General features: G+C 46.0%; 1 protein-coding gene across 10 annotated transcripts in view; it reads right to left on the bottom strand.

Annotated features, from left to right (window-relative positions):
• The window catches only part of RREB1 (ras responsive element binding protein 1), a 135,787-nt gene that overhangs the window by 27,305 nt on the left and 88,887 nt on the right, over positions 1 to 19,595 (bottom strand). For all 10 annotated transcript variants that reach the window (XM_079984900.1, XM_079984903.1, XM_079984904.1 and 7 more), the window contains 2 exons: positions 7,422 to 7,569; positions 5,825 to 5,964 (listed from right to left, as the gene is read on the bottom strand). In XM_079984900.1, coding sequence (XP_079841026.1) covers positions 5,825 to 5,964; positions 7,422 to 7,569 — 288 coding nt within the window. The remainder of the gene's footprint in view (positions 1 to 5,824; positions 5,965 to 7,421; positions 7,570 to 19,595) is intronic.

The raw sequence follows: 19,595 nt of genomic DNA on the forward strand, positions 1-19,595 counted from the left end.
ATATGAGGAAAAGTACACAGTAAGAGCCAACTATTTGTAGGTGCTGAAGAAAGTAGATTAAAAAAACAGCACACTTTTCTTCTTCTGTTTAATGGCTTCCGAGTGAGCATTATTTAAAAGCAAGGAGCTGGACACCTCAAACTGAAAAAGGTTTAGAAACATATGGAAATACTTTGTGCGTGATGATGTCAAAAAAAGAGGGGTAGGGAGAAGCCTGCAGTCTAACAAGAATACCCCACACAGACTGTCAAGTCAAATAAGGAAGGGCTAAGTTACTCAACAAAGAGACTGAAGAAGACAGAAGGAGTTAAGCAGAGCGACAAATGACAGCAGAAGATGCTATGCTTGCAAGGCAGTCCCACTCGGCCACACAACACTCTGGGTGACCTACCTCACAGGGTTGCTGTGAGCAATGAGAACCATATACACCACTTTGAGCTCATGTTAGAAAAAGGTGCGTGGGTTGCATTTATATCCCTTTTTTGTGTTACTGTGCATTCCTTGCTTGCAGGTTCTTAGCAGTGAAAGAAAGGCATTTTGTACAAGCTCAAAGGCACTTTGATTATCCATACGTGAATGTATTTTCAAAGACAAAACTCTGTTCCATTTTACATGAAGCCTTTTAGGTTCTGCTTATTTTCAATGGGCGTTTAAGCACATAGTTAACTTCGCTCATGTAAAAGCCAACAGCAATCCAGAAATACCAAAGTTTGTAACGTGCCCAATGTCAGTGCCTAGGCCTATACTACCTTTTTAAAAAAATCATGTAGATGTTAGCTACTGTAATAAAACAAAAAATTAACCCAAGCTGCACTGACCCAATGCGAGGCTCAATCATTTACACTCAAATAGCACACACTGGTCGTTAACAGAAATTATTTTCTTAAATCTACAAAAATGCTACTTTGTTTGAAAAACAAAATTGAATCAAACTCGCTTCCAGGAGGGAAGCATAGAGAGGAATGCTGTTCTTTAACATAGTTATATAGCAGCTTTGAAAAGAAGGAACACCAGTTAGCACTTTAAAGCAAGAGACTTATTCCTTGTTGAAAGGATTTCATTGTTCACCCTTGTCAAAATGTGCACTGGTTAACGTCCCTGTTAACACCAGCCAGCTTGCCACATTGCTCTCCTTTCGGGACAAAACCCTCCTCTGTCTCTCCACACATGGGCTCTGAGGAGGAGAAACAGCATCATCAAACAGCTGCTCCGCAGTTGCCGGTGAGCAGAGCAAAGGCACAGTGGCTACTCTCAAGAGCCGCTGTGATGTCCAAGGAAGAAGCCAAAGTTAAAAAGCTCCCCCTGCCCGTGTGTGTAGCTGGACCAACAAGGCAGCTTATAGCTATTACCACCCTTTCGCCTGAAAAAATAAAAAGGGGCTAGCACCATTACTAAACATTTAGGCCTGTATCCAATACAGTGCTAAGCAACACATTCTATCAGCAAAAGGATTTCTGCTTGGAAAACGCAACTTCCCCTCCTCCCTTGCACCCCCTTAAATCTGTTCTGGGGTTCCCACAACACTAGGAGCAAAATTGGAGGCGGAACATGGGAGGAGAGGGGAAGCTCTTGCACTAATGGAACGAGTGTTTCGGACGGAACTGACAATGCTACCTACAGGAGGTAGGAAATCAGAGAAAGGCCAGGGGTGGGGTGGAGGATGGAGGCAGATCAACACAGATGGTGTGGTGGAGGGCACAAGCCCCCTGCAAGCAAGCAGTTCAGACCTCCTTGGCTGAGCGCCTCTGTAGACGTCCTTCCCAGCCCTAACTAGAGACACTAGGGATCAAACCTGGTTCTCAGCCTAAACTAGGGCTGGGTGAGGTATCAATACCTCACCCATTATCAGTTTGAAGTCCACACTGCGGTAACTGTTTCCCAATACAGTGGTACCTCGGGTTAAGTACTTAATTCCTTCTGGAAGTCCGTTCTTAACCTGAAGCACCACTTTAGCTAATGGGGCCTCCCGCTGCCGGAGCACAATTTCTGTTCTCATCCTGAAGCAAAGTTCTTAACCCGAGGTACTATTTCTGGGTTAGCAGAGTCTGTAACCTGAAGCGTATGTAACCCGAGGTACCACTGTATCCGACATGGCAATATATCACAAATCACGCCGTGGTGTGTGCTATGTAAAAAATCATGGTGTGGGGGGAATCACGAAGCCCGTCATCGCCTCTCTCGTGATTCCTGCCACCCGTTGCTCTGTTGTAACAATGTGTTAAAGGTAAGTAAAATAGTACAGGTTTTAGACCTCTTAAGTAGTAGCAGTTGCCAAGACGTTATCCTGTTTGCTTCTACAGTAGTACCTCGGTTTATGAACTTAATCCGTTCCGGAAGTCCGTTCTTAAACCAAAACTGTTCTTAAACTGAGGCGCGCTTTCCCTAATGAGGCCTCCCGCCGCCGGTGCCCTTCCACCATTCAGATTCCGTTCTTACACCGAGGTAAAGTTCTCAAACCAAGACATCATTTCCATTTTTGTGGAGTTTTTAAAAACCAAATAGTTCTTAAGCCGAGGTGCCACTGTTCATAGTTCCATCCTTATTTCAGACATTGTGATCTATTGGTATATTGCAGTGTTTAGCTGGGGTTATACCATGATGTTGAAAACTAGACATTGCTCAGCCTTAGCTGAAACCATGCGAGAGAACTGTGGTAAATTGAGTAGTGGGGCAGTGATACAGAGCAGAGAACCCTTGGAGAAAAAGGCTGGATAGAAAGGCAACACAACTTTAAACCGTATCGGCCCTGCAGCTTTCAGAAAACCGTGTTTTGAGTCTCTGAAGCCGATGAGCAATTTAGGAGAAGATTTATAGCCTTGGCAGGAATAGAAAGCCGCACACAAGGAAAAAGGCTCTGAGAGAAGAAGGCCGAGGCGGCTTCTTGTTTGCCTTATTGGCTGTGTGGCATTTCCCTGCTCTGCTAATTATATCGGTCATTCCTATGTAAACGCACCGAAATAGCTGGAGCCTCTCTGGTGGGACAGGCTGCAGAGAAAACTGATGCCTTTAAATAGCCCTAGCAGGAGGGGAGGAGGATGAAAAGGATAGTGTTGTGCCTGCCACACCAGCCAGAGATAATAATGGTCCCTCACAGGAGACATCCCTGAGATGGCCTTGCTCTGTCTAGCTAATGCAGCTAATTAGGGTGTAACTTCAGGACAGTTCACTAGGAGGAGAGCCTCAATGGGAAGAGTTAATTCCATGGCAAGAGGCCTCACTGCTCCAGCCAGTTGTCTAACATAACAAAAGGTCCCATTATTCCCACTCCCCCAGGAGACTTGTCCTGACCATAATTATCTGGCAAAGATGCATAATGTAAAGGCTTTACATCATCAAAAGAGACTGCCCTAAAAAGGGGGGGTGGGAGGCGGGGAAGAGTCTCTCTTACCTAATCAATGGATTAAGGATGTGTTTTTCCTTCGGTGGGTAAACAAAGGAGGGGCTTAGTCCTCCAGACTTTTGTATTTCAGAAGATAATAGGGCTCACTCAGCAAAGCGATACCAAAATCCAAGGTAATACCAGGCATTTTTTGTTCTTGTTTTTATTTTGCCCTGGGATGAATGTTGCTCATTTGGTAATACCAGAACCGGGGGGGGGGCAGCCCTGTCACTAGTTCATGCCCACTCATTGTACCAATCCAAGCCAGGTCACCCAAATCTTACGCAGAAAAAAAAGTCAATGAGAAGCGTTCTATGGTGATGAAGCTTTTTCTTGTTTGTTTGTTTTTTTAATTAAAGGTTCTTAAATTGTACTGTTTACTGAGAACATTAGTTACTAGGCAGTGTAAAAAATCTTGTTTGTTTGTTTATATACCGCTCTTTCTTTAAAATATATCACAGTCGTTCACAACAATATAAAACCATGTAGTAAATTTATAACAAGTTGAAAACAAGTTAAAAGCAAAAGAATTAAAAACTTCAGTAGACCATTGTGGTGCGTGTACCCTTAATTGCCTGCATAGACCTGGCAGAATAGAAAAGTTTAAGAGTTGGCACAGAAGGCACCCCCATAATCTCTATTGGCATGGTGTTCCACTTGACCGGGCCAATGACATGAAAGGCTCAGTTTGTCATTGTCATCAAATGAGCCTCACCAACTTGGGGAACAATCAGAGATGTTCCTGAAGATGATCTCGGTGATCAAGCTGGGATGGAAGGGTTCAGGTGGTCCCTGAGATAGCCTGGACCTAAGTTGTTCAGGGAGTTGCAAGTCAATGCAAGAACCTTGAACCTGGCTTGGCAGTAGATGGGCAACCGGTGCAGTTGTTTTAAGCATGGTGTTACACTTTCTTGACCAGAACCTCTCATCAGCAATCTGGCCACAGCGTTCTGCAACAGATGGAGCTTCCAAACCAGACCCAAGGGCAGCCCCACACAGAGAGCACTACAGTAATGCAGCCTGGAGGTTACCAATGTGTGGACTACAGCGGTCAAGCTATCCCTGTTGAGGAATGGCCGCAGTTGGCAAATCAACTGGTAAAAGGCACTCCTGGACACAGATGACACTAGGGCCTCTAGTCACAAGGATGCACCGAGGAAAAACCCCAAGCTATGCACTTGCTCCTTCAGAAGGAGTGCAACCCCATCCAGAACAGGTAACTTGCCAATTTCCTGAACAAGGGAGCCACCCAACCAAAGAGCCTCTGTCTTCCCAGGTTTCAAAGACAGTTTCATCCAGTCCACCAACATTGAATCCAGACACAGGTTCAAAGCTTTCACAGCCTCTTCTGATGTTATGGAGAAACAGAGCTGCGTGTCATCAGCATACAGGTGACACCTCACTCCAAAACGTCTAATGACCATTCCCAATGGCTTCACATAGATATTAAGCAGCACTGGGGAAAGAACAGAACCCTGTAGAACCTCACAGCACAAATGCCAGGGGGCCAAGAAACACTCACCCAGTTAATAAACTAATAAAATTAAACTGGATTTTTGTTTTAAGCAAAACCCAACATGTGCTACCTTTCCTAGCAAAAGTCCTGCACACTTGCTCTAGCCCCCACATCCTGGATTTTAACATGCTCAACGTGAATAGTTCCCTGATAAAAGGAGTATCCTAGGAATTCAACTACATCCATCAATGCATGCTGAGCTTCTCCATGAGAAAGGTGAATCTTGTTCAGTTTGCCAAGGATTCCCCTTCAACACCCACCACATGGAGGCATTATATGCTCATACATTAAAATGCATGCAGGGCCTCTTCCCACTGCTGCCAAATGCGCAACCATCAGGCACATTGATGGGGGAGCTTAGCTATGCAGTCTCTTCACATGTGCTTTTAACATACGGAGTGCATCTGGACTCTGGTATCTCATCTGCAAGAAGCGGATTACATAGAACGTGGGAAGTTGTCTTGTACTGAATCAGGCCATTTGGTCTGTCAAAGCTCAGTACTGTCTACCCAGACTAAGAGCAGCAGCAGCAGCAGCTCTCCATGGTTTCAGGATGAGGGTGTCTTCCAGCCCTGCCGGGAACTGAACTTGGGACCTTTGGCATGCAACGCAGATGGCTCAACTACAAAACCATAGCCTTTCCCCTACAATGGTTCATCACGACTTGCCAACACAAAAATCCTATCAGCACCATGCCAACCCCCAGAGCTTTTGCCACTTGGTCAAAAACTTACAGCAACTGGAAGAACATTTAAATTGTTTTAACGAAAACATAACCTCAAGTCAGATTCAAATGAGGTTTAATACATAAATAACCTCATTTACTCAGTCCCACTGAATTCAAGAGGGCTTAAAATGTGCTGGAACATACATTTGCATCAAACCACCATCTTCTACAACAAGCCACATCTCCCGTGCTCTTTTATTACCTCAGTGAGGTGTCTGGATGCGCCTCCATGTGGCTTTCCAGCCCATACTTGCACGAAAATTCCTTGAAACACACTGGACAACGATAAACTTCATCTTCGGCCTTCTTCTCAGCTTCACCACTTTGCAGTTCCTCCACGGCCTGTTTGGTAGAGAAGGGAGAATTCTCTCATGCAAAAACCTGACTGAGCGCACGAATTCACATGGAGTGTGATTCCAGCCTCTTTGGGCTGCTTTGAACCTTCCCATTGTTTTGCCCGAGACTAAATACTCCCCGCCATACAGAATATGAACACATAAGATGAGGAGCGTGACTTATTATGTGTTTCTACATCAAAGAAAACAGCTTTCCGAGAAGAGGGTCATTGCCAGCCATGAAATTTGAGGGATTCTGAGAAAAACAACAATATTTTTAATCAACAGTCTTATAAGAACAGCAGACATAAAAACGCTGTATTCAATGTTTTCGTGACATCCTCTTTTCAGGTCAGCCACTGCAGATATGGAGATGATCATTTGGACCTTTGGACTTCCTTTGTGTCTGTCTGCACAGTAGCAGCCATCTGTCAGGTTCATTCACACTTGCCCAACGTTGTACTGCATTAAAACGGCACCAGGCTGAAGCAACGCAGAAGGCTGTGCTCATAAACTTGCCTGAATGTGCCCTGGTTAAAAGCCCCGCAAAACCTTGGGGCACATCCAAATCTTGTGTGCGTTGGCCCTGATCGTCCTGCACTGAGCAAGGAAGGTCCATAAGGGAGGTTCATGGAGGGGGGGCGGCAGGCTCTGACTTGCATTTGCTTGAACACGAATCAAACTCTCCACTTGGTTCTAGTCCCCGACAAAGCAACGCCCCCAGCTGCATGGAGGGGTCAACTCCCATTCAGGCAAACGCCCTCACCGGACCTTCCTTCCTCAGCAAAAAAAAGACCCAGCTCAGGGACTGAGTGAGCAGGTCTGATGTATATAGGGATGTAGAGCGTGCACGACTTTCAAACCACCTTTGAAAGCATCCTACTTCCCTACAGGTGACATCATAGCACATGTCACTTCATAAAAATGAATGTGTACAACACACACACATACACACCTACATTTTTGAACTTTTTGGCAACCACAAGCCTATTATAATGTCCCCACCTCCTCTCTTCCATTGCCATGTGATGAAGAGAATTTCTAATGTATAATTTGAAGCTGGTCATCCTCTTCTTCAAAAAAAAACCCCACCCCGCACATAAATCAAGGAAGGGGGACCTGCAGTCCCCCATATTTTTGTCTGAATACAACTCCCATCATCCTTGACCACTGGCCACACTGGCTGGGGCTGATGGGAGTTGGAGTCCAAAAACATCTAGGAGGGCTGCAGGTTCCCCCATCCCTGGAATAAATGGAAAGATATAAAGGGAAAGGGGGAGGGGGAGAATGTAACTTTGGGCAGAGCCACGCCCTACTTTTAAAGCACATCCCATAAACATTTAAAGCACATGACGTCCCCCTAAGAATCCTGAGAACTGTAGCTGTGTGAGGAGGAAACTACATCTCCCAGGATTCCTGGATTCAACGTATGGTGAAATTTTGCAGAAAACATTATAGAAAAACCTTTTTGGCTGGAATTCGCTCCTCTTTGTCTGCCTCGGTTTCTAGGCTGTGTTTTCGTTTTGTGGACAACCGCCTGCGTTTCAGTGGGGAGGCAGGTGCTGTACTTGTAGTAGTGCCATTTGGATCCTTCTCATGGATTTTCATATGTCTAAAATCAGGTTGGAAAGGGAAGAGAAGAGAATATATATAAAAAATGAGCCGGCTGTTCCACTATAGATTCTGAACCAAAAAGAAGACGATGATGACGATAATTAAATTATATTAATTCATGTGACTTATCGATAATGTGCCTTCAACCCATATATTGCACCATAAATTGTATCTGGTTATGTCAGAGGTAAGCTGATTGTTTATATTAAAGCTTAATTGTCAACAATGAAACAACCCTCGTTGATGATCTACAGCAACAAGAGAAGACACCTCAATTTCCATGTTATATTATGATATTACCAGTATCATGGTGAGACCAGGAAGTGGACTTAGGCAGTCCCCCTGGGCAGTGGAATCCCATGGGGCGGGACCCCTGCTGACACCCCACCCATCACTGGAGAAGCAGTAGTGGATTCTGGCAAGATCTCGCGGGAGTTCAACGAGATTTCATCAGAAGCTGTTGCCACGCAACCCCAGTAAGCAAGGCTTCAGTGGAGGCGGCAAAATGGGATGGGCTGCCCCAGACCAGTATTATAACCTGAAGGATACATTGGAATTTTGTGTGCAATAACTGGGGAAATTGTATATTCTAGAATGATCCTGCTATTCAGTACAGTAAATTGGTTTATTCTTTTTACAAGTTCAACAGGTGTCCCCCCTCAAATAAGGGTAGGGCAGAGATTAATGGAGTTAGCAATACCAGAGATTTTGCGGTACAAAATACAATGAGAACAGTTATTTCCACGCTGGCCCTTTGCAGTGCTTTTACAGTGTGATCTTAATTAGCAAGATTAGATGCCTTTCACTTTTCCCAGACTTGCCTTCAACAGATATTTGACAGAGAGCATGCAAAAAAAAAACCCTCTCAGCTACACATTTTAGCTCATCTCAAAAATGATAGGCAATGAAGTTTAATCCCTAAAAGGCACCCTACACATATCTTACTAGTGCATCTTTTTAAAAAAAATCATTGTAGTTATTTCCCATTTGCAGAAGTAAACCTGAGCGAAAATAATCAGTTTCTCCTGTATTACAAAATTCAATATGAAGTTTTAAGAATACAGAATTAAAAACACAACTAGGATACAATCCTATGCTCCATTAACAGGGAACTTTTGAGTAGATATATATGATTACACACTACTTTTCTCACCATCAGTTGCCAGATAAAATAGTCTCCAGACCCCACCAGATGATCAGCCACAGGGCAATTCATTATAGCTTTTGAAGCAGAGAATTAATGACACAGAGATCAAAACACACACATTCTCCAAATAATGAGGGGTGCAATACTATGGAGAATGGGAAATTTGTATTAAGCAAGTACAGAAAAGCAAGGACTCCTAATGTGTGAGTTTTTGGGTTTTTTTAAAGAAACATGGCAGCATCATGGTTTCTGTTTATTTCCTACAAGGAAGCTCTTCAAGTTTCTGATGAAGTGCCAGTCAAGTACAAATGCCTATATTTTTCCTGCCTATGATGTATATCATACCTTATATATCATCTCATAACATATATATGCTACAGCTAGTGAGTTTCTCCTAAGCCAGTTTCACTCCATTTGTCTCACAGGCATGATATAAAAAAATAAAAGAAAGATACAGTGATTCTCATGATTCTTCCTTGTAGCAAGGAGGAATTTTTCAGTCTCTTTAGGGCATTTTAACCACACCCTAAATGTAAAAGGATATCAGCACAATCATCTCCCTCCAAGGTCCCCAGGGTGAGAGGAGGACGGATGATCACACAATGGGAAAACATTAATATACCGTATTTTTCGCACCATAGGGCGCACCGGACCATAGGGCGCACCCAGTTTTTTTTTGGGGGGGGGGAAATAAAGGGGAAAAAATTATTTCCCCCCCAGGCGTGGGGCTGGGACGGGGGAAGCTCGAGCTTCCCCCGACCCCAGGCCCGAAACAGGCAAGTCTCCGCAAGCCATGGGAGCGCTCCCGCTGCTTGCGGAGAGGTCCGCGAAGCCTGGACGCGCTGAGCTCAGCACGCGCAGGCTTCTGCATGCAGGCTAGTCTCCGCAAGCAGCGGGAGCCCAGTACTGTCCCCCGAGTCTGCGAGGCTGGCGACGGGGAGGAGCAGGCTGTCCCCCCCGCCAGCCTTCTAGCCAAGTCGGGGGACAGCGGGAAGGGCGCGCTGCGCCTCTCCCGCAGTCTCCCGAGTTTGCGGGGCTGGCGACGGGGAGGAGCCGGCTTCTCCCCCCCGCCAGCCTTCTAGCCAAGTCGGGGGACAGCGGGAAGGGCACGCTGCGCCTCTCCCCTGTCCCCCGAGTTTGCGGGGCTGGCGACGGGGAGGAGCCGGCTTCTCCCCCCCCCCCCCGCCAGCCTTGTAGCCAAGTCGGGGGACAGCGGGAAGGGCGCGCTGCGCCTCTCCCGCTGTCTCCCGAGTTTGCGGGGCTGGCGACAGGGAGGAGCTGGCTTCTCCCCCCGCCAGCCTTCTAACCAAGTTGGGGGACAGCGGGATGGCGGCATTCCGCCTCCCCGCTGTCCCCCAAGCTTGTGGGGCTGGCGGTGGGGCTCTCCTGAAGCCTGGAGAGCGAGAGGGGTAGGTGCGCACCGACCCCTCTCGCTCTCCAGGCTTCAGCGAAAGCCTGCATTCGCACCATAGGACGCACACACATTTCCCCTTCATTTGTGGAGGGGGAAAAGTGCGTCCTATGGTGCGAAAAATACGGTAGATATCCAGTTGCACTAAAGAGTCCACAAATATCAGAAGAAGAAGAAATGCCATTCACACAGTTCCAGAAAGCTCCATCTTTTAACCAGACTTTTAACTAAAGAGAAGGAGGAAGGAAAACAACTGATCTTCAGGACAGACCCCAGTTGTCCAAACAACTCACATTCAATCACAGCTCTGATATCACTCATTGTCTAAAAAGATTGAGTGGTGGGAACAGCCAAGTTGGCTCATCTTAATGAAATTACTTAGATGGATACTTCAACATTTTGCTTCCTAACTTTTTTGTAGGAGTGCTAGAGACTTGCCTTCCTTTAGGAAAGCTCAGAGTCTGGTTCCCCTGCTGGCTTTGGGCCTGATAACCAGTTAACCTTTCTGCCGTTTTTGACTACGTAAAGATCCAAATTTGGAGACTCAATTCACAATTAGTACATATGAAATAAAACTGCAGGCAGAAGGCTTTACTAAGTGCACAAGATAAATGCTTGAATGAGCATCAATGTGCTCCATTTTGAATAATCGCTCTATAGGGCTAAGTTAGGTTTCACAAGGAAGTACACGAAATTACAAAGAGAATGAGGAAAACAAATCACTCGATTATGTTCTTCTCAAATGCGCTTCTGGGTAACTGCTGCTCTGGTTCCACCTTAACAAGCAGCTAGATTCAACTCCCACCCACTCCAACTTGCCCAACTGGTTCTGCTTTGGCATGCAAGAATGAGCAAATATCAGAACGTACCTTTCTTGTCAGCTCTCTTTTAAACAAGACCAAGAAACTGTCACCAATTTTATTCTGTTTTTTCTTGTGTGTGTGTTGTTTTTTTTAAAAAGGGGAATAAAGACAAAGAAAATGAAATTCAGCATGGGAGTTTGCCTGTCACATCACCTCCCATTTTCTCATTTTGCACGCAACTTGCCTGCAGACTCGAATGATCAAGAGCGTAAACCGTACATAAGAAGTTGGCTGTCAATGCTCATAACAACAAGCAAGGCAGAATAACATGACACTGGGAGCATTCTATGTCCTGGACAATTGTAACGTAAAGACTTGATGATAAACCATATGGGAAAGGGAGAGAAAGTCAGCAAAGGGGAACAGAACTCACCACTTACAGAAATGGTGCCTATGCTAACACAGAACTGACCCAAGGTCGGTAAATATAACATTACAAAAATATAAAGGGACCACATCATTTTTTTAAGTGTACACTTAAAAAATTAAGGTATGTGTGCTTGCAAACATCTCACTTTCTCTTTCTCATACTCAACTCTAAAGGGGCTAGGATTGGCTATTGCTCCATTCCATTCAAAGCATGTCTGTTAACTGCTCTCAAAGAATGACTTAGAAAGATCAGCATTAAGCTGTACTTCTCCTGCAGAGAGAAAGATCAGCAGCTACACCGCTTAGAACTAAACTGAAAACATTTCCGTCACTCTGCCACGGAGTTGTGCGTCTTCGCTGTCAACATGCCTCTGAATGCAAGTTGCTGGGAATCACAAGTGCAGAGAAAGTTGTTGTTGCAGGATCCCCATGGGCATCTAGCTGGCCACTGTGAAAATGAAATGTTTGACTACATGGGTGTTTGGGCCTGAGCCAGCAGGGCTTTTCTAACGGTCGCTCTGAAATCCCATGTTTAAATTATCTGATGCAAAGCAATTCAGGGCACACCTGCAAATGCTCCCAAAGGAACACAGAATTTTTATTATTTTTCCATTATACATGCCACTGTTCAACAAGTTGCCCCATTGCTTTTAGTCCTTTCTTGGTGCTGCGTAGGTCACAACTATAAGCACGCTAGGAATAAATTGTGACTTCTTCCTAGGATTTTCCCTTTCGTGGTAATAAGTGAGGATATGCAGACCCTACCAGTTCCTCGGTATCTGAGGGGAATAATGCAACAGCGCAGGTGGTCTGTGCTGGCGAGACACATTGCCTGCATTGCACACAACCCCCAAAACAAATAATTCTGTGAACATGTCCTTAGACTGCATCCAATCTGTTCCAAGACCTTAGGTTCTAGGGATACATTCCGCATATAACACAAACTACTATACAGTGATTCTGTTAGGAGAACCCACGCCTAGGCTCAGGGCAAGATCAAAGCCGGAGAGCAGAATTCCCAAAACATCTGAAGACTCATGGATGGGGACTCTCTCACACACCTCCACACCCAGTGCATGAACTTGGGTTTGAAAAGATTAAGGGGTGACGTGTAAGTCACAGAAAGAAAATTAACAAGCCTTGCTATTTGAGCAATGTGCTTCGGGGGAAAGGAGACACGAAGGAGGCACCAAGCAACAGGAAAGGGACGGCGAAACCTCAAAACGCTACTGACAAATACTTTTTGCACATGCGTCGCCTTGACAGAAGAACACTTTTCTTCTGCCTCCGAGAAAGCGAGCCATAAACTGCAACTTGTTGGCATAGCTGTCAATGTTTCCCTTTTTTAAAGGGAAATTCCCTTATTCCGAATAGGATTCCTCGTAAGAAAAGGTAAAAGTTGACAGCTATGCTTGCTGGGCATTTTACTTTTTTTTAATATTAGGACTATTATTACAGATCAATTTGCCAGCATGATTTTGAGACGTTGCCTCTCTCTTTTGCTTCCTTTGATTTTTGGCGCTATCCTTCTGACAAAGGAGCTAACTTTACACAGCTAACTTTACACAGAAAGCAGCAAAACACGCCCCCCCCCCCCAATATAGAACTTCTTAAAAACGAAAATGCCACACAACGAAGTTTAGAGGTACAGTCACGTTGCATATTTCCATTGTACATAATTAACAAAAATGGAGAGCAATTGTGTGCATGTCATGGATATGAAGGAATGGCCGATTAACAATTTTTAGATAAGAATACATTGTTCATTGCAAATGCGATGGAAGAAGAGGAGAAGCCACGAGTGAAAGTTAACTTTTAAAAAGTCACCCTTTTTTGCAAGACTATGGGCAACGAAAGGATCTTGGAATTTGGAACAGATGGACACTGGTCCTTTCTTGGGAGTGGGCATTTTTTTACTAGTGTGCTGAGTTTTCATCAAGAATCACTACCAGGCTTATCTCCACAACCTTGATCGTTGTAAACTGCATTCTTAGGATTCTCATGCATAGTGCCTGAGAGCAGCACAAACTTGCTTTGTGGCCGCTCATGTGCTCTGTTTGGTTTAAATGCACTAATTCGGACACCAAAACCATATTTATTTCTTCTGCCTCTGAAATTACTTAAGGAGACTCAAAGCATAACATATGCAGATATTCAAAAATATAGGTATGAATAGAATGGTTTGGAAAACAAAGCTTCTACAGATTACGTTGTTATGGTGCAAGCAGAGGTGACCAAAGACCAATCCACACAAGGAAAGAAATCACATTATAGTATCCATCTCACCAGTGTGGAGAGTTTTAAAAGTGAGCTCAGGTTGTTGTCACACACCCCCCCCCCTTCAAAACCTAATATAACCCAGAAGAATACTGGCAGAAGTTATCTTATCTCAGGTTGAACTAATTGCCTATCTAGTTTGGCATTTTGCATTCTGACTGGCAGCAGGTCTCCAGGGTCTCAGCCAGCAGTCTTTCCCATCACCTTGCCATCACTTGATTCTTCTGAACAGGAGCTGAGCCTGGGATTGGATTTGGGAACTGCAGGATGCAAACCTGTCCCCTGCTACTGAGCTATGCAGTCTTACGCCATGCAATCTGAGGAAATCTATAAGCCTGATTTCTCAACATGCAAAGGTCAGTCCACAGGCCACATTCTAGTGAGCAAGTGTGGATGAGCCACAGAACCCTGCTCCACATCATGTGACAGAACCTGCAGTCAAGCGCCCCCTTCTCTTGCAACTCTAATATGCTGGAACATATCTAGGGACGAGGGCTGCTTTCAAAGCCATCAACATGCAATGCTGGGGGTAATTTCTTCTGCACTATTACTTCCTGCCCCCCTGAATTCATGGCTCAGCACTTCTACACAGAAGAGCCAATGACTGCTGCTATGCCAGCCTAATGGCTATGGCAGTGGTGGGGAACCTGTGACCCTCCAGATATAGAACTACAGTTCCCAAATTCTAACCACAGGTCATGCTGGCTGAGGCTGATAGGAGCTGGAGTCAGCCGCCATCTGTAGAGAACACCATGCAGCTAAGACTCCGGCCATTTATTTAATAAGCTGTGTTTGGATTTGGATTTGATATCCCGCTTTATCACTATCCGAAGAAGTCTCAAAGCTGCTAACATTCTCCTTTCCCTTCCTCCCCCACAACAAACACTCTGTGAGGTGAGTGGGGCTGAGAGACTTCAAAGAAGTGTGACTGGCCCAAGGTCACCCAGCAGCTGGATGTGGAGAAGCGGGGACACGAACCCGGTTCACCAGATTACGAGTCTACCGCTCTTAACCACTACACCACACTGGTAAACAGGTACTTAAAGGGAGGTTAAAACGCAAGGTGCAGTGTGATGAAAGAGTCCAGTCTGAAGTAAGTAGGGCAGCTTGTTAAAGGACATTCTGTTCAAGCTCTGTCCTGCAGAATTGGCACAACAGGGAAATTTAGACCCAAGAGTGACAACAAAGGGGCAGAAGCTATGAGCAATTCGAGAGAAGCTCACAGGAGGAATCCATGTTCTCCGGCGCAAGCCCCACTGAAATCACACTCCCGTTTCATTACGAAGAGGTTTGGGCAGGAAAACTTCCGTGTGCCCTTTGAGGCTTTATCTTTAAGGCTGACAACAGAAACTAGACCATCCAGGTGAGAAAACAAACAGGCACTTCAGGAAGATGCTATCAGCGAGATCGTGTCTAAACCAGTTTGCCTTTTATGAAGATTAGGCATAGGAAGGAAAAGTTCAGAAGATGTACCATGTACAAAAGACTGGAACTTTGTCTGTCTCTCTTTTTGTGTAAAAAGAAAAAGACCCCGGCCTCTTAAATGTGATCATTTGAGTTTGCAGGTTCAGAGAAGCATCAGAATTGAAAGCCACCTAATCCAAGCCCTTGAATGATGCAGGCAATCTAGAGCTAGAGCATCTCCAATGGAGCCTCTCGCTAAAGACCTCTAGTGAGGAATAGACTCAAGGTAATTAGTACCATTGGACTATAGGAGTATGCGAAATCCAATCCCCACCCCCCTACTTAGCTCATCTTTTTAATACTCTTATTTTAGAGAATTAGATTTTTAAAAAGCAAAAAGTCTACAACGCTGGAGGAAAAGGGGGCTCTACCTTAACCACTTAAGCATGCTGAAGGTGGGGGTGATGGAATGATAGATGCGGTTTTGTCCAAGGTACACGTTTCACCCTGGCAGAAAGCTACCAACCCCAGAAGGCCCTCACTTTGCAAACCTGCCTTGTTAATAGAAGTTAATGCATCATTAATCGATGTCAATGCCTTCTCTCCTGCGGCCTGTTACCTTGCAAGCAAAGCCTCCAAGAAGATGGAATTAATAGCCAAGCTGTTGTGCTTGAAACACACATTGTATTTTGGGACAATGCCACGAGATGCAACTAGGGTAGGGCAACAGGGAACACCTGCACGGAAAGTAAGTTGGGGAAGTTGAGTAAAAATGGTTGAAGGAAGTGCAATTTGGAATAGGTTTTTTTTTTTTCTTGGAAAAGAAACCTAGGCATGTTATTAACATGCGTGGCACAAGGCATGCCCTTGCAGATATGACTCAAGCGCAGCAACTTGAAACATTTCAGCCCAAAGAGCCCCACCTTTGCTTGATTCAGGATAAGCTCGCTGTTTTCTCAAGGGAATGGGATGTCTTCTGGCACCGGTTTTTGACTCGAGAAGGAAACTGCAAACCTGCACGTATTAAGTTCGTATTTACTTTTATCAATGGAGCATGGGAGCACCTCCAGCACTGCCCTCTGGACCTGACCAGAATTCCACAGGCGTCTCAAGTTTTAAATGGGGAAGGAATTGGGGGGGGGGATTTCAATAGCTTATTTGGAACTTTCACACTAAGCCTCAGCAAATCTGTTGTTGTTTTTTTTTAAAAAAAAGAATAGCTCAAGGATTGCACAAGGTAAGGCATTTAGGGAAGCAGTTAAGACATCTCCTCCTCTCTGGGCCTCTTCTCTTTTTCATATATAGTCTCTAGGGAGTTGGCAACATGTGTCTTGGGAAAGCGGCATAGGAGATGAGCAACGTTCTTCTTGTTTCTCCGATCAGGAGTGAGCATGTGTCAAATAACTAAAGCTGCAGGATTCTGCCCATGTGACCGAGGAAGCAGCAGCATGGGGTGTTGGGATAAAAAGTGCTTGGTTTGTGCAAAGAGCTAGGACAAAAGTAGCTAGGTGCATTGGAGCAAGGCAGTGACCATTTTACCAAGATCCTACCTAAGGCACACATCTCAGCAAATCTGAATGGGCAGCCCTGCAGAGCAGAAAGATATGGCAAGTGGTGTCAACATAAATTCTATGCTCATTGTCTCCCGAGGTGCACAGCTCACCAAAGTGGTTCTGCAAACACATTATTGCTGCCTCTCTCTTATACTGGGCTTCTCCATAACATTAAACTGTAAGATAGGGAAGATGCATGGTCAACCTGACACTATTTTGCAGGGTCAGTGCATGGAAAAGTATTAAGGAGAGCGATGGAATACCAATACCGTGGTTTGCTCCTTGAACGACTATACAGCACAGCAACATCCACTATATATGTGGCTTTAGGAAAGATTAAACCAGCTTTCCCATGCCAGGCTCTCTTCCAGGGGTTGTTGAACTGTAGCTCCCCTTAGCCCTAGCCAGCATGGTCCATGGTCAAGGATGGTAGGAATTGTATTCCTGGACTAGACGAATTCATGGAGTAGGAAAAGCAAAAGTCATTAGCCAAGGACAGCTAAAGAGAACCTCCAAGTGCAAGAGAAGCACACCTCTGAATGTTAAGCAGGGACACACTGCTACCTTAGCACCTTGCGGGAAGGTTTCCTGAAGGCATCTGACTGGACGTTCTTAAGAAACCAAGATGCCAGGAGGCTATATGGGGCGTAGACATATCTGAGAGCTTACTAGAAGAAAGCATTTGATTATATCAAATTCTGTGTGCTTTCTTCATAAAGAAAAGTACTGCTAGAGTTGGTGGGGAGACATCTCAGTCCCAGGGGCCTCCAGCCTTCTACGCCTGACCCTCAGTGTTCCTCTGAAGGCCACACACCCTTCTCAGGGCTGACCCCGCTCCTCAAACTCTGCCCCTGATCAACTCTGCCCCACACTCCCCTCCTTGAGTGACATTGCCTAGCTTAAATGTGTCACCTGAACTGTAATACTGCCTCTTCCTTGCCTGGATAGAAGATGAAAAGGGTTGTGTGAGGGGTGGGGAGGATAAAGGGCTTGCCCACTGTACAAAAGAATCACATTCATTGCTTTGCCCAATGTTGCATTCGGCTGTGCAAACTAGCAGCTCATGGCACCCAAAAGGCTCCCAATGAAAGTACATGACCACCAGCCTGAAAAAGGTCATCTGCTGCTCACTTATCTGTCCCTCTCCCTCATTTGGGCATTGGATCTCTCTACCTGGCCAAAAAAAAAAAGCATCTAATTCAAAATAAAAAATAATTGAGAATTCTTGGGTGCAAATAAAGCATCTGCCTATGTTTCAAGCTGCATCTGCATGCATTTCGTTTTGCATCACTGGGAATGCATCTCGGCTCTTTAGCATAGAGTATGATCATCCTGGGAAACAGAGCGTCCTATAAAACTCTTGAGGGGGTGGGTGGCAGGGAAATCACCCTCCCCTCTGGGCTTGCCTCCCTAGAAATTTGTGCTTTAAAGCTCACATCTGAAGATCTGCCTAGAGACACGAAGTTAATACAAACCGCTCTGTGATTAGCAATCGGTTTACAAAGATCCCTATCTCATTTCATACTGCTCCTTGCACAGAGTACCAAACCTTGGGGTGGAGAAGTGCAATGAGTATTACAGCTGTGATTCAAGAGGTGTTAACAACTTCTCTCTGCTCTAGTTCCCTATTGAAATCCCACTCGCCTGCAAACCTTGCTATCAGCCATGGAGGGGCGGGGGGGGAACAGTGCCAGTTTTACCAATCCCAAGTCACTCCTCCTCCTGGCAACTACACGAAAGCATCAGGAACAAAAATGACAATAGATTCTGAAGAGTCCAATATGGATCTTTCACATGATGCCAAGTTGGGCCTTGACAGGAAACATCTATTACCAGCTCTTAAAAAGGTAAAGGGACCCCTGACCATTAGGTCCAGTCGTGACCGACTCTGGGGTTGCGGCACCTATCTCGCTTTATTGGCTAAGGGAGCCGGCGTACAGCTTCCGGGTCATGTGGCCAGCATGACTAAGCCACTTCTGGCGAACCAGAGCAGCGCACGGAAACGCCGTTTACCTTCCCGCCGGAGCGGTACCTATTTATCTACTTGCACTTTGACGTGCTTTCGAACTGCTAGGTGGGCAGGAGCAGGGACCGAGCAGCGGGAGCTCACCCCATCGCGGAGATTCGAACCACCGACCTTCTGACTGGAAAGTCCTAGGCTCTGTGGTTTAACCCACAGCGCCACCCACGTCCCTTACCAGCTTTTACACCTGTCAGGGGTTCAGGAGCAGAAGCACAGGGAAGAGGGGAGATGGAGAGCGAAGGGGAAGAATCTGAGGGCAGCGTAGGAGAAGATGACAGTGGCCCGAGAGATTCCATGAGCCTCTCCAGCGAATCGGAAGATTCACAGAAGGGGGCGCCGGTGGCCAGGGCAAGGGGGGTCCCAAGGGGGACACCCCAGAAGCAAGGGGCCAGCGGGGACTCCCAGAGCAGCAGTTGGAAATCAGGACCAGCTTCCCCACCGGAGCATAGTGGGGGGGAAGAGTCACAGGTATCGGGAGTAGCGTCTCCCCCAGCAGGGAGAGGAGAGGAGTCAGGGCTGACCACGCCTCCATCGGAGAGTCAGACAACGGAGGGGAGGTCAGATCCGGCCAGTATCCCGGAAGAGGGAAGCAGTGACAGAAGTAGTGTAACGGTCAGGAGGAAGGTCACTGGGTTGGCGCGAGAGGCAAGTTCAAATGTACAGGAGCGTGTGACAGCAGAGAATGAGGATTGGGAACCGGGTCCTAAAGCCCGCCGGAGGGAGGGGGAGGAGCTAAGCGACTCAGCATCTGAGGAGTCCAGAAAGGGGAACGCCCCAGCGGGCAGGAGGACCCAGAGGAGAAGAGAGCAGCGGAAAAGGTGGAGCAGGGCTAGGATCTTAAACTGGTGTCAGAGGGGAGGAGATACAGACGGGACTTCGCCGATCTAGGGTTTAAGATGTAGGGCTGCGCGCTGCGGCTTTGAAATGGGAATTGAACTTCAATAAAGACTTTTGTACATTACGACAGCCTAGCGTTG

Source organism: Podarcis cretensis (assembly GCF_951804945.1).
Source record: "Podarcis cretensis genome assembly, chromosome: 7".
NCBI lineage: Eukaryota > Metazoa > Chordata > Lepidosauria > Squamata > Lacertidae > Podarcis > Podarcis cretensis.